The sequence below is a fragment of the Mustela nigripes genome, chromosome 11 (genome assembly GCF_022355385.1).
Source record: "Mustela nigripes isolate SB6536 chromosome 11, MUSNIG.SB6536, whole genome shotgun sequence".
Lineage (NCBI taxonomy): Eukaryota > Metazoa > Chordata > Mammalia > Carnivora > Mustelidae > Mustela > Mustela nigripes.
In genome coordinates this window covers 29,579,203-29,593,588 of record NC_081567.1, presented here as the reverse complement: position 1 = coordinate 29,593,588, position 14,386 = coordinate 29,579,203, and the positions used below count along the sequence as shown (strand labels likewise).

The following is a 14,386-nucleotide window of genomic DNA, read 5'->3' as shown; positions in this document are numbered from 1 at the left end:
CATAATGGGGACTGTTGGTTGGTGGACAGATCAACACTCATGCTTTGCTGACAGCCCCCCCAGCCAATGTTCAGTATGTAGCTCTTTGGCCTTTGCTGTAATTCTTATTTTTGTTTTTTTGTTATCAGCCATTCTGAAGGGAATGTTTTCTCGCATAAGGCTTTTTTCTACTCCTGACGTGTGGGTCAGTGTCGCTTCCCTGAAGCATTGGCTCTGGCTCACGGGGTGAGTGTTTTCTACTGGAACCCACGTGTTGCAACCTACCGTGTGAGTCAGGGCCTCCAGAGAAGCAGAACCAACAGGGGGGACCCCCCCCACCTTATTCATGGGTCCACTTGCCATGGTTCCCTTTCCGTGGTTTCAGTTATCTGTGGCCGACCTTGGTCCTGAGCAGGTGCTGCTTCTCCTCGTGGATCATCACAAGGTCGGTGGTAGCCTGGCTCATGTCATTCACCCCACTTTGTCCCACGGATGCTGGCAGGTGGGGTCCGAGGACCCAGAGGGCTCCCACAGGACCAGCCAGGGGGTTCCCCAGCTGCATGCAGGTTAGAAACCCAGTGCGAGCCAGCAGGAGGTGAAAGCAGAGTTCATTGAAGGCACAGAGAGTGTGCAGGTACACAGTGTGAGACCCAGAAAGGGTCTGGGGGTTTTTACTGAGGATGGTGGTCTGGTATCTGCCACCTCTCAGGCATCCAGGAGCCACTGAGAACAAAGATGAGGACCCAAAGATGAGGTGTTATTCCCGGGAGCCAGGGGGTCTCGGCATCAGGACGTCTAGTGCCTGTGGTGTAGATTACACAGATGATGACTTCCTCTGGTCACCCTCACCTGGTCCTTCCTTAGATGTTATCTGCTCTAAAGAAATCATTAACTCCTTGTCCCCTACAAGGAAGACATGTGCTGTTTGCGTTAGGAGGCATGCGTAAAGTGGAGACCCAGGTCCAAGCAAGGAAAAGAGCAAAAAGCAGATTTTTAAAAAAAGATTTATTTATTTGAAAGAAAGAGAGAGAGAGCACAGAAAGGCAGAGAGAGAAGCAGACTCCCAGCTGAGCAGAGAACCCAGGACCCAGGATCATGACCTGAGCTGAAGGCAGACTCTTAACTGACGGAGCCACCCAGGCACCCCCAAAAGCAGATTTTTATGGATTCCTTCAGTTTCCCTGTCTCATCATCTAATAGGCAGTTTGTCATCTCATGTCATCGCAAGAAGGGTGACTCCAATACAGTATGATATTTTGAGAGAGAGAGAGGCCACATTCACATAACCTTTTATTGCAGATTATTGTTGTAATTGTTCTGTCTTATTTTATTTTATTTATTTTGTTTGAGAGAGAGAGAGAGAACATGAATGAGGGGGCAGAGAGGTTTTTTTTTAAGATTTTATTTATTTGTCAGAGAGAGACTACAAGCAGGCAGAGCAGCAGGCAGAGAGAGAGGGAGGAGTAGACTCCCCATGGAGCAGGGAGCCCCGATGTGGGGCTTGATCCCAGGGCCCTGGGATCATGACCTGAGCTGAAGGCAGCTGCTCAACTGACTGAGCCACCCAGGCACCCTGGAGCAGAGATAGTCTTAAGCAGACTCCACGCTGAGTGGGGAACCCGAGGCGGGGCCTGATCCCACAACCCTAAGAACATGACTCGAGTTGAAATCAAGAGTCGGGCATTTAACCAACTGCACCACCCAAGTTCCCGTTCTATTTTATTATTATTGCCGTTAATCTTTAAAGTGCCTAATTTAGAAATTCAAGGTTATCAGAGGGGTGTATGGATAGGAAAACACAGCGTATGTACTGGGTTCAGTACTTGGTGCAGTTTTAGGATTTCAGGAATCCCCTGGGGGTCTTGGAGTGTGTCTCCTATAGATAAAGGACAGAACTACTGTCTGTCCATCTGTACCTGTCTGTCTACATTTGTTTTAAGGAATTGGCTCACGTGATTGTGGAAGCTTGATGGGTCTGGAATCTGTAGGGCAGATCAGCAGCCTGGAGACCCAGGGAGGAGTTGCAGCTTGAGTCCAAAGGCCGGCTATTGGCAGAATTTCTTCTTTGGGGGACCTTGGTCTTTTCCTGTTACAACCTTCAACTGATTGGGTGAGGCCCAGCTGTACTGGGGAGAATGATCTGATCTACTCAAAAGTCTAGTGACTGGAGTGTTCAGCTCATATAAACGTACCTTCACAGAAATGACTAGAAGGACGTTTGATCAGACAGCTTGCTACCATGGCCTAGTCGAGTTGACACAGACAGCCTCCACGTTCTGTGTATCTGTGGGTAGGCACGTCTCGGAGTCGATTCGCTCTGTGTGTTGTGGCCTCAGACGCAGTTATTTCTCTTCCTACCAGACTGTGCCACTGAGGGAGGCCTGAGGGGGAGGCCTGCTTGCGAGCCGGGGAGCCGCCGCGGGCATTGTGATGTATGATACACAAAACAGTGCAGGGTCACCTCTACAGGGCCCGGGCCCTTCAGGGCCACTGGGCCTCCTGCGGATTATGGGCAGCCTCTCCCTGGCGTAAGGGGGGATCTCAATCGAACATTCTGCGGAGCATCTTGGGGAGGAGCAGAGGAATGATGACATGGCCTACTGAGTAATCCTTTCATTTTGATTCTGAGCTAACGTTCGCACGCAAGGTCTAGGAGCCTGGAGGGGCCAGAGCCTGAGCAGCTAATAGCACCGCCAGGTTCGTGAGGGACAGGCGGCCTGGCCAGGAGACGCCCCGCTGTGGATGCAACTGCTCTGGCCATGGCAGCGCGCCGATGGTCTCTGAAGTGCTCTGTTGGCCTAGAGCTGGGTTTACGTCTCTCTTCGCTGGCAATTAAAGCCCCTCCGATGACCGAGGAAAATCTAGTCCCTCCCGCCTCGATATTTACCAGTGTTTGCTTTGCCTTTTGTTTTTGTTTTTCTTAAAAGAGGGTAATATCTATATTATAGAAAGAGGTTTTTCTGTCACTTCTTATGTGATCTCTGACACCTGTAGGGAAGTGGGTTGAAAACATAATTCAGGGCGCCTGGGTGGCTCAGTGGGTTAAAGCTGCTGCCTTCAGCTCAGGTCGTGATCCCAGGGTCCTGGGATCGAGCCCCGCATCGGGCTCTCTGCTCAGCGGGAAGCCTGCTTCCTCTTCTTCTCTCTCTGCCTGCCTCTCTGCCTACTTGTGATCTCTGTCTGTCCAATAAACAAATAAAATCTTAAAAAAAAAAACATAATTCAAACAGAATCAGAAACATAGGGATAAACGTTACACCTCACTAGCAACTGAGCAAGGGCACAGTGCTTCTGGACACTGTATTTTGCCACGATTTAGAACTGGATGAAAGGAGAGCCCCCGGTTAGCACCTTGGGGGCGTGCTTGCTCTCGGCGTGTCCCAGTTATGTAGTATGGCGGGGCGCACAGGAGGCACCAGGGGGCGCCCTCACCCATCCTCGCTGCCGCCGGCCTCCGGGAAGACGGTGTAATACAGAGTCCGGAGCCTCAGAAATGTTTATTCCACTTGATTTTGCCATTCCCCTGCTGGGACTGTGCCCCGAGGACAGAGTCTCGGGAAAAAGGTGACTGCGCCTAGATAACGAAGTCCGCCTTTCAGGAAGCAGAACTCCGGAGCCGAACTGCCTTAACGGCCTACTGATGCGTACCTCCCTCTGGAACATCTTTTCAGGTCGCAGACTTCTGTCTTTTTAAATTAAAATTTTCATTTCATTTTAATTTTTAAATGTTTAAGTGTTGTATTTATTTGTCTGAAGATAGAGAGCGCAAGCAGGGGGAGCGGCAGAGGGAGAAGCAGTCTCCCCGCTGGGCAGGAAGCGTGAGGCAGGACTCGATCCCGGGACCCTGGGATCAGGCAGACGCTGAGGCCTCAGGCCTGAGCCAAAGGCAGACGCTTCACCAACTGAGCCCCCCAGGCATCCCAAGTTTTTAATTTTAATCCCAGTATAGGTACCATAGTGGTCTATTAGTGTTGGGTGTCTACTGTAGTGATTCATCAGTTACCGGGGACCCTGTGGGGTCTTGAACATTTGTAGTGACCTTTTAGAGTATCTCAGTAGTGTGAAGACCAGTTTAGGAATGAATATTGAATGACAAAAGCCAATGATAAATCCTTCACTGAGTTTCATTAGGACCTCCTAAAGAAACGTCTGTGTAGAAAGAGGGAAGCATGGGGTCTCCTGGGTGGCTCAGTCCGTAAAGCGTCTGCCTTCACCTCAGGTCATGACCCAGAGTTCTGGGATCGAGTCCCACATCGGCTTCTTGCTCGGCGGGGAGCCTGCCTCTCCCTCTGCCTGCTGTTCTCTCTGCTTGTGCTCGCTGGATCTGACAAATAAATAAATAAAATCTTAAAAAAAAAAAAAAAAAAAGAAGAGGGAAGTGCTAAGGACAGATTGTCTGAGTCCGTTTTGTTCCGGGTAGTGTGGTTTTTGGTGTAGTCCCCGCCCCTCTCCTCTTTTTGGCATTTTCTAGGTTTTAAAATAAGCATCTCTTTTTCCTAATGAAAAGCAACACCTGTTATCACTAAGCCGACTGTGGCACCCTGCTCGGAATCTGTCTTTGCCTTAGGAATCACTTCAGTGTAAATCATTTTGGGGGAGGCCTTGGTCACATTTGCTTGGGTTCTCAAACCTCAGCTGACGGGGCCTGGCTTCACCTGCGCCCCGCCTGTGTTTCTGGAACGTGGCAAAATTTCCCCCTCAGAACAAACGGTGGGAAATCCCACCCGCCTCGAGCAGGTCGTGGTCCCTGCAAGGACCGGTGGTTTTGCTGCCTTCTCCCAAGGGGCTCCCTGGGGAGTGACCTGTAGGATTCACGGACGGATTCCGCACAGGTCTGTTAGGGTTATTTCCCGTTTCTTGCTCAGAGCCTCACGTCTGACCAGAAGCTAGAGAGGACTGACAGGAAGATCTCGAAGTGGCCTCTGGAAGGCCCTGACAAAGCAGCCTCCAGGCCAGATCCGCCCCCAAGCTAAGAATGGTGGTTACTCTTCAAAGGGCTGTCAACAGCAACCATGGAGAAGAGTACTTGTGGCCCTGAAGCCTACACTCTTTCCTGTCTGGTCCTTGATGAAAACAGTTGTGTTGATCCCTGCTCTAAACCCAAAGAGACACTACACGCACCATGCCACATGGCGGGCAGCAGCCACGAAGCCCACTGTAATTGGACTTGGAAGGCATGGTCTCAGACCCTGAAGCCTCGGTCCCACCCAGGGTGCTGAACTTGGGCAAGTCCCATAGCCTCCTGCACCGTGCGTCTCCCGTTTCCCTCCGCTCCGTTCCTCCTCCCTCCTTCTCTGCTTGCTCCCTCCTGTCTTCCCCTGTTAACTAGGTAGGACTGTGATCTGCTTTGGACTTTTTACAGCTGAGTTGCAGAGCGATTCTGTAAACTTTAATGTCCCCTGCAACTACAGCCTGGTATTTATTAACGGTTCCTAGTCGTCTAGCGGCAAACGCTTACAGTGGGCAAATCCTTCCCAAACACACTGAGCTGAACCAGCTAGCGTGACAAAGATGTCCAGGTCGCCTTTGTCCTTCGTGGATAAGGGGATGATGTAACAGGTCATATGAGCCAGGGTAATGGTTAACCGGACCCCCTTTCTTGGAAGGGAACCAGACACGATACAGTCTGGTTCTGTTCTACTGACGAGGCTTTGAAAACCAGCGAGGTGATGGGACACTAACCCCAGGTCACATGGCTGACATCATTTCAGAGCTGGGGACACCGTGCTTTCTCCTGCTTCAGAACTTGGCACCTGCTGTCCCCTCACCAGCATCCCCCTTGTCCATCCTTCTCTTCCCTCTGCCCACCCCGTGCCCTCACCTTCAGCTCTCGCCTCTAACCTGTGGCCTTCCTGACCCGCTCTGCGACTCTGAACTGCTGTCTTACGTCTTGCAGGATTATGTGATTCACATCCGGGTCCCCCACCAGACTGTAAGCTCCCCAAGGGCAGGATAAACCCCATTTATTTGTTGGCGGTTTGGGCAGCACAGGATATATGTGAGCACAGAGCCTGGTCCGTAGTAGGTGCTCAGCGAACCCTGGCTGGAGGAATGGAGGCACACTGTCGGATCTGGACCGCACGCTCCCGCTCCCAGCCTGGGCCTCCCGTCTTCAGCCCCGTCACGGTCTGGTTGGTTCCCAAGAGGGAACTTAAGGGAGGCCTGGCAGATGCTCGTGGTGGTCTGAGCCCTCGGAGGCTCTTCTGTCTGTCACGCAGCTGTATTCTCTCATCTTAGGCCGCTGGATGGGGACACCCACCTCTCCCAGATGCACAGCTGGGCTCCCCTGCAGGTGCTCCACGGTGACGCCGATGTCCTCTTCCCAGTCAGCGGAGTGGGCTCCTACAGCCCGGCAGGTGGGTGCTTCCTGATTCCTCCCTCCCTCCATTCGTGTGCTTTGGCTGGAGTGTCTGGGTTCCATCTGCAGACAGGAGGGAGCAAAGAGGCACGGGGCTCAGGGCAGGACTGAGGGTTTGGCTTCTCTTCTTGCTGATCCTGAGTGTTTGAGTTGCTCCCTCCCGAGGGAGGATTGGGCCAAACCAGCTGACAAGTCATGAAGGAGCCCCTGAGCCTATTTGTTTTCCTTACCAGTAGGTTTTGGGGAACTGGGCACGTACACACTGACCACAAGTGGTAACCATTAATTTGCCTCTTAGGGAGAAAGTTAACAGAACTCATAGCTCGGAAGGCCCCCGTACCCTTTGCAGCAAAGTGCTGGAGGGTCAGAGAGCAGCCTGCTTAGAACCTGCTGGTGGGGTGGTAAGCGTTTCCAGCACCTTCCGTTTGGTTGAACGTGCTCTCGTGTGGTTTGTCATTTTTTTTCTCGAGCTAGAGCAGGTCGCGGGGGGTGGCGGAGGTGGGGAGGAACGTACGTGTGGATGAGCCTGGTGTGCCCAGAGGGCGAGTGTGCAGTGCAGCCAGCGCGGTGAGCGGCACGGTGCAGTGCTGGTGGCCATCCCTGGCCCATGGCACCCCGACCCCCACCCCTACACAGGCACCGCCACCCCCTCCCAGGGCCAGGGTTAAGAAACCTTCATGGTTTCTGGATGGCTCAGGAAGCTGTTGACAGTCTGTTCACCAGACTCTCTGTTGATGGACGGTTGTTTTTGTCCCAGGCAGGGGATGGAAACTTGCTCAAAGAGCTGGGGTGCAGAGCAGGTGGGCCGCTGACGGGCAGCCCTCTCCAGTGGGGCTCAGATAGCCCCGCCCCAGGAGCCGCAGGAGCTGAGCAGGGCGGGTTACCTCTCCCGAGTGGCAGTGTCCTCGATGGACGCCGGGGCTCCTGCAGGGCAACATGACTCTGTCGGCTGGGCGCGTCTTCTCTCCGGAAGGTGTGGCTGCTGGTGGTGATGGCAGCTGGCACATAGCAAGCCTGTGGAGTGAGCCCCAGCCTGGAAGGTGGCCCGTCCGGACCAGGGCATCCTCTCTCAACCACAGCCTGGGAGGAAGGGCAGAAGGCTTTCCAGGCTGGCATGGGGCCAGGCACCGGCTAAGGCCCTGTGAAGCCTGCTGTCAGCCCTGCGGCAGTGGTGGGGCCCCTGCTGTGGGGTGTCTGTGGACCGGGAGCTGGTGGTCGGAACGGAGGGTGCTCCTGTGTCTCCCCTGCTGTGCGCCCCACACTTCCTTAGGGGGTCTGCCTCATCTCCTCTTTCCTTTGAGAGGCTTTGCTCTCTCTTGCCACTCTTGAGCCCTCCCCATTTGGCCTCGGCTGAATGGCCCCCCCATACTGGCAGGAAATTCTTCCTGGGTCTCCACTGATGTCCCCTGGGGGTGCTGGTTTGGTGGCTCGAGCTGGTGTCTGCAGGCCAGGCCAGCGCCAGCTGCTGCGTTCCCCAGGGGACCATATGTGGCCCAGATGGCCAGTGGGTGGGCTTGGTTACCTTGCCAGGGCCCATCAGGGGCACTGCTCTCTCGGACAGGGTGTGTGAGAAGGGGCGGGGCTTGCAGAGAGCAGCCGGTCCTGACCTCGCTCCGGGACCACATGACTTCCACCTGCCGACGCAGGGCCCCAGTCGCCTTGTCTCCCTCCCCACCAAGGAGGCCCCCGGTCGCTGGGGTGTCAAGGTGCCTGCACTTGGTGTTCAAAGCCCCTTCCTTTCTCAGCCGGGCTCCTCTCGACTGTCAGACCTGGGGTTGAGGGCCGTTCTCTTGGGTTTAGTCTTACGGAGCTCAGCGCTCTTCCTCCCTCTGTGGGCTCTCCTTCAGGGAAAGGAGCTGCTGGCCGGCCTCCAGCATCCTCGCGGGAAGGCATCCTCCTGGCAGCTTTCCCGCGGCCCCACCTCTGCCTGTCACCCTTCCAGACCCAGAGGCTTCATCTTGTCACTGTCGTGGGACCCCGAGCCCCCGCGTATCTTGAGTATCCTCATCAGAGATGCTGTGTGTGAGCCGGTCTGCCAACTTTTTAATTTACTGTAGTAACAAAGCTGCCAGGAGTCCTGGAAGCTGGTGACAGCCTCGGGGGCAGAGTCGCTGCTGGTAAGAGTTGCATAGGAAGACAAATGATGTTTGCGCTGCAGAAGATACTAGAATCAGAGCCGGGGGAGTCTGCTACCTGATTGGAAGGCCAGGTTGCTTCGAGTCCCTCCTGGCCTGATCCCCTTTTCCTTGGGGGGCCTTTCCCTGGGCAGCTGTGGGTACACTGTCAGCATGTCTCTCTCAGACTGTGCTCTTTCGCTCATCTCTGACTGCTGTCCCTTCTGATCGATACCCTCCCACTCGATCAAGGTTAACAACTTATTCTCTCTCACTCTAGCCCGGGAGCCATTTGTGTGTTTCATGACAGCTTTGGGCTCTACCCTTAGGAGACCTTCCCAGCATCTTTGAAAGTGCTGGTGGCCTTAGGGTTGCTACCCTGGGGGCATTTAGCGGGAGGGGGAGGGAGGCCCGTGGTGGAGAAGGAGGAGTGATTCGGTAGCTAAATCTGGGAGGGAGAACGTGGCAGAGACGGGGGCTCTCAACACAGAAATATCCTCCTCCTGCTTCTTGGATAAGGAGGCTTTGTGGACAAGGGGGCCAGGCTTTGGAGCTGCGTTTCTGGGGTCCAAGGCTCCGAGAAGGAACACACCCGTCAGGGTCACATGAGACCCGTGCGCAGGGTTCGCTCCAGTCACTCCTCTGGGCGTGTCCGTTACCTGCACACAGCAGATCACGTATACCATCATCTCTCTGAAGCTGCAGGGAGCGCACCCCCGAGGTTTCCCTCCACGCGAGCACTCACCGGAGGTGGGCGGCCACCGCCTCTACCTGCAGCACGTGTGAGAACGTTACAGCTCCGCTCCTCCCTGGGGGTCCTGGGCTTAGTGTTGGGTTTCAGCAGCTTCAGAGTCCGTTTGTTCATTTGAAACCTTGGGTCCCCTCACCAGGTGTAACGCTCCTCAGCTCCGTGTCCCACCGCGGGGCCAGCGGGCTTCCTTGGTGACGTTGGGGCAGCTCTGTGGCTGCGCTGCTCCACTCTGAGGTGGTTGATCTGGGCGCGTGCTCCTGGAGGGTGCTGGAACCGCCTGCGGTGGCAGGGGACTGTGGTGCCCACCCGGCCTGCGTGCTGTGTGGTTCCCACCCCTCTCAGGGGGGTCCTGTGCCTCTCAGCGCTCATGGTTTTCTGTATGCCGCCGGCGGGTGGCCCTGCTCTGCGCCAGCACCGTCCTGGGCTCTGGGGGGATCCAGAGGTGACCCCCCCCGGAGTTTTGCAGGCAAGGGGGGCCCAAGGCACATCAACAACTCTCCCTGCTTCTACTCCTGCCCCCACCCTGGCTGTTCTTACAGCAACTAGAGGGATCTCTTAGAGCACACATCAAATTGTATCATTCCCTTGCTCCGAACCTTTCTGGCGCAGTGAGGATAAAATCCAGAATCCTCATGGCGGCCCCCCAGTCCCCGGCTCAGTGCACAGCCTGATCTCCTGTTTCTCTTTAGCTCCAGGCCCCTAGACACGCTGGCCTGCTTCCACTTCTAGTCTCTCTCCTCCTGCCCCCTGCGCACATCCTTCAGGAGGCAGCCCATGTGGTGGTGGCTCATTAAGGGCTCTTCTATCCCCTCCTCTGGCAGGCCAGGTCTCAAGTTCACCACTGCCAGAGACTTCCTGTGTCCCCTGTGCCCTGACCTCAGCTTGTAATCGAGTGTGTGGGTGTGTAATCACCTGGTAAGTCCTGTCCCCCTGCTACTCTCTGAGATCTGTACGGGCAGGTCCATGTCTGCCTGGTTCTAGTATGACCCTGACCCAGGCCAGAGCTAGGCGCACAGTGGGGCGCTCAAGGGTCCTTTGCTGAGTGGGTGAGTGGTGGGTGCGCAGAGTCCATGGGGATGGGGCATGCCAAAGGGAGCAGACACCTGGCAGTTGGAAATACGTGGTCCAGGTGGAGATGCAGTGTAGACGAAGGAATAAGGCAGGGAGTGCAAGGACCCGTGGAGGGAGAGGCTCGTAGCTCAGATCTGCTGTGAGAGAGGCCGTGAAGCGGGCAAGGACTCAGCTCTACCGCTGGGCACAGTGCGGTTCAGACCCTCGCATGTTACCTTGCGATCTTGGGCAGATCACTGAAGTCCTCCAGCGCCATCTCCACATCTGTAAAATTAAGGTAGTAGCGCGCCCCTCAGAGGGCGCCTCGATGGTGAGTGACACAGCCTGTGTGAGCACTTGCTCTGTGGCCCCAGTATATCAGGCCCACTGCCGCGTCCCGGCTCACGGGCTGTGTTCTGGTGGGACGTCGCTGGGGCCGAGTAGGCCTGGGATCTGAAATGCTGGTGGGTGATGGCGGCCTTTCCTCCAGCTATGGAGTGCTGCTGTGCATGTTGGAGTCCCTGTTTTGCTTCAGGGAGAGGAATCTGACAGCGGTGAGTTGGATTAACAGGTGGGGCAGGACTGTGGGGACCCTCTGTGGAGACCCCTAGAAGGTATGGAGCCTCAGCACTAGGGTGGCGGTGGACACGACTGTGGACAAGGAATGGCGGACATGGGGCACCTTGAGCTCTGTGATGGGGGGAGGTGACGGCCCCGTGGAGAGGGTGTCAGACGGGAGTGCTCTGGACAGTCGTGACCAGGCGGTGGGCCCTGCAGGCATCCCGGTGGAGCTTCCAGGCAGGCAGCGAGCCCCGTGGGACGAGGATTCAGGATTGAGGTCCCAGCCACAGGCCCGTGTTTGGGAGGTTGTCCTCTTCAGCCTGCTGGCAGCTGGGGCCAGGACCTTGTTGGGTTTGCCGAGGGGGACAGAGGCCTCTGAGCTGCGATCCAGAGATGTCTTCACGAGGGAATCCGAGAAAAGGCTGTGAGGCGGTGTGTGTGTGCGTGTGTGTGTGTGTGTGCGTGCGTGCGTGCGTGTGTGTGTGTGTGTGTGTGATGGTGGCAGGAGCCTGTGGTAGGCGGGCGGCGTTCCAGAGCGAGTTGCGCTAGCAGTCCCCGAGCGTTCCCGCTGAAGCATGCGTGTGTCACAACATGAGTTTCATCACGTGTTGGTATTATTAAGATGTCGTGTGGTAGCCGCTGCGGTTAGCCCTTCCCTAGTCGAGGAAGCCGAGTCGCAGAGATTCTCGGTTTAACGCTGGAGGCAGAGCCCAGCCCGGTAAACTCACCACAATGCTCAGAGGAGGGCAGGGGAGGCCGAGGGGGACACGCTTGCTGTTTTCCTCTCAAACTTCTTTAAAAAAAAAAAAAGAGTAAGTGGAATAGCTTAACGGGGACAGCAGTGTCAAAGAGACGTTTTCTCTTAAGGGTTCCCTGAGTACAGTCCCTTAAGAACTGGGGGATCTCCAGCAGGAGCAGGAAACTCCGGTGAAAACAGGAATGGCAGGGAGGCGGCCGCAGCGCTGTGGGCCCTGAGGTGTGCCCCCTTCCACCTCTGTGCCCCACCCCCCATCGTGGCCTGGCTCTGCAGTCGGCCTTGAGAGAAAGCGGCGAGTGTCTCCAAAGGGCACGTGTTACCATGGCTGACCCCGGCCTTCATGTCACCATCCAGCCTAAGGGCCGTGGCTTTGCACTTTTTTCTGGAAAGAGACCTGAACAGCCGCTAATACGTTTATGAAAATCTTTAGTGCTTCTAGAGATTATCTGTGGGCTCCCTTCTTCTGAATGCCTTTCCCACACACCCCTGTGTGTGGGGAGGCATCTTTCTAGAAAGCAGCAGGGCACTTGGTTTTGATGCAGACAGACATGGTCAGCGGTTGGACTGTGCTGCCCCCTTGTGTCTGTCGTGAGCCACTACAGCGAGAGCTGTTTTGTCCATCAGAAAGCTGATTATTATTCCCTGATTCTGAGGCTGGCTCTGAATATGGACTTCACGCACAATTCCAGGTGGCTCAAGGTCAAAAAGGTTAAGTGGGAGGATGGGGTCTCGTATCAGTGACCGCGGCCACATCTGAGATGATGGTCCAAAACACGAAACAAGTAGCAGATTAAAATCCACTGTGCAGGTGAGGAAACATTTTAAGTCGACTGATTTAGCAGATGAGGCAGTGTCTGCACTGTGTCCTTGCCTCACGGAGAGAATGAGATGAAAACAGACAGCTGACTTTCTCTCTGCGACTGCTCTCTCCGCACAGATGCCCCCCTTGGAAGCCTGGAGAACGGGACAGGACCGGAGGACCACGTTCTCCCGGAGCCCGGCCCCCGGTACAGGTCAGTATTCTGGAGCCAGATTGCCTTTGGGATTGAGTTGTCTTGTTCACAACTGTGTGTTTTATTCTCTTTTAAAGATCGGAGTACACCTGCCGGGTTGTAAGGTCAAGGCGTTATTTCACGTATATGTCCAGGTTTAGCTTAGATCGTAGAACGTGAAGTTGCCAAGGGCGTCGGAACGCGAGAGGCGGTGTTTAGCAAACTTCATTTGCATTCCGCCTTTGCTTTTATGGTTTTGGGGGTCATGCCTGGGTGCCTCCTCTCCCATTATGCTTGATGTTAGCATTTGATCACAATAAGGCACGGTTTGATTATATAATATCTGAGCCACTTAGCTCTCCTGTATTTGAGAAGTGCCGAGTCTGGCATATGGTAGTGAGCCCCGTATGGGTTTTTCTGCTTTTCAAACAAAAGTGTCTCAAAGGGAAACAGCTGCTCAAAGTCCCCGGATGTTGGGCGGTAGAGCTCAGATGGGCACTGAAATCTCCCCGATGCCCTGGAGCCTCGTTACTCTTCCAGTTGTTTTTCTCTCTGTGCTTTTAATTTGGTGCAAATTGGGTGAATAGGGATAGATCCCATCTGCATTTTCAGCCTTAGCTCCGGGGTGGGAGTCCCTGATGACCCCGAAGTGTGCTTGATGTTATGGACAGGGCTCTGCTCCCCGACAGGGACAAGGCCTATAGATTCCCGAATAGTTTGTACACAGTCAGGGAGGACTGGGGTTACCAGGTCCCTCCAGGACACGGAGTCTTTTTTGCTGTTTATTTTAGACAAATACTGAGTATTGATCTCGGGGACATACACAGACTTCGGCGAGAAGGCAAATTTGCAAGTAGGGAATCCACACATGATGAGGGCTGCCTCCCGGGCTTTTAGCAGGTGCACCTGAGTACCCTTACACCTGCTTGGTTTTTGAATGGTGAAGTTGTATATTTTGAGCGGCCGAGTGTAACTTCCTTCTGTCTGCCTTCTCCCAGTGTGGAAGCCAGTCCTCCCAGCCAGGGAAGCCCTCTGAGCAACCTGTTACCTTCTGCCTCCGTGCCAGAATCGATGACAATTAGTAAGTACTTTCTGAGTGTCCTCCACCAACACCGGGTGAGCCTTGGGCCTGCCCATCAGTGGAGTGCCTTTGCCCTTGCTCCTGTGTGACTGCGGACTTCATGCAATGCGGTGTAGAGCCAGGTGTGTGTGTGTACCTGGTCGTGGAGTCGAAGTGTGGTGTTCGGAGCTTAGCTTCCTGAACTGCAGCTAATACTCGGTGCCTGGGTGTGTGCACGCTCTAGAGGACAGGCTGCAGAGACGGAGCAGCACTGAGCCAGAGGGAAACTTGTGTTGTTTAAGGTTTGGGGGTTTGCATCCTGGAAGGTCGTCAGCTACAGAGGAACTGTGCTAGTTGGATTTCCTTTGTAGCTCTGGAGGAATCCTTTTTGTGAGGAAGGAAGAGTATATCTCTATATTCGTCAGAGACTGGGACTCCTTCCATCTAGCCTCATGGTTTAAAATGGCTCTTGTGGCTCCAGCCATCCCATTCTCCTCCCAGGTAGCAAGAAAGGGGAAGGAGCAAAGGAGAGACTTCCTTCATTTCCATAGGTAGGTCTGAACTTTCTTAGGGAAAGAAGTTACAACTTTTTTCTCTAGCTTTTGCCTGAAATGTACATTGCCTTCAGTTATGAAGGTAGAAGCAAACCATAGAAACCATAGCAGTTTAGCAAAATGGGTGATTTTGCTTTGTGAAAGTCACAGGCGCCTGCGAGAACCATGACATGAACAAAATCTCAGAATGTTGTTTCTCCTGGACAACAG

The 14,386-nt window shown here is 54.6% G+C and overlaps 1 protein-coding gene across 3 annotated transcripts in view; it reads left to right on the top strand.

Moving 5' to 3' along the window:
- Positions 1–14,386, top strand: part of SNX29 (sorting nexin 29) — a 475,893-nt gene that overhangs the window by 69,809 nt on the left and 391,698 nt on the right. For all 3 annotated transcript variants that reach the window (XM_059415299.1, XM_059415297.1, XM_059415298.1), the window contains exons 9-11: positions 6,217–6,335; positions 12,508–12,583; positions 13,561–13,643. In XM_059415299.1, coding sequence (XP_059271282.1) covers positions 6,217–6,335; positions 12,508–12,583; positions 13,561–13,643 — 278 coding nt within the window. The remainder of the gene's footprint in view (positions 1–6,216; positions 6,336–12,507; positions 12,584–13,560; positions 13,644–14,386) is intronic.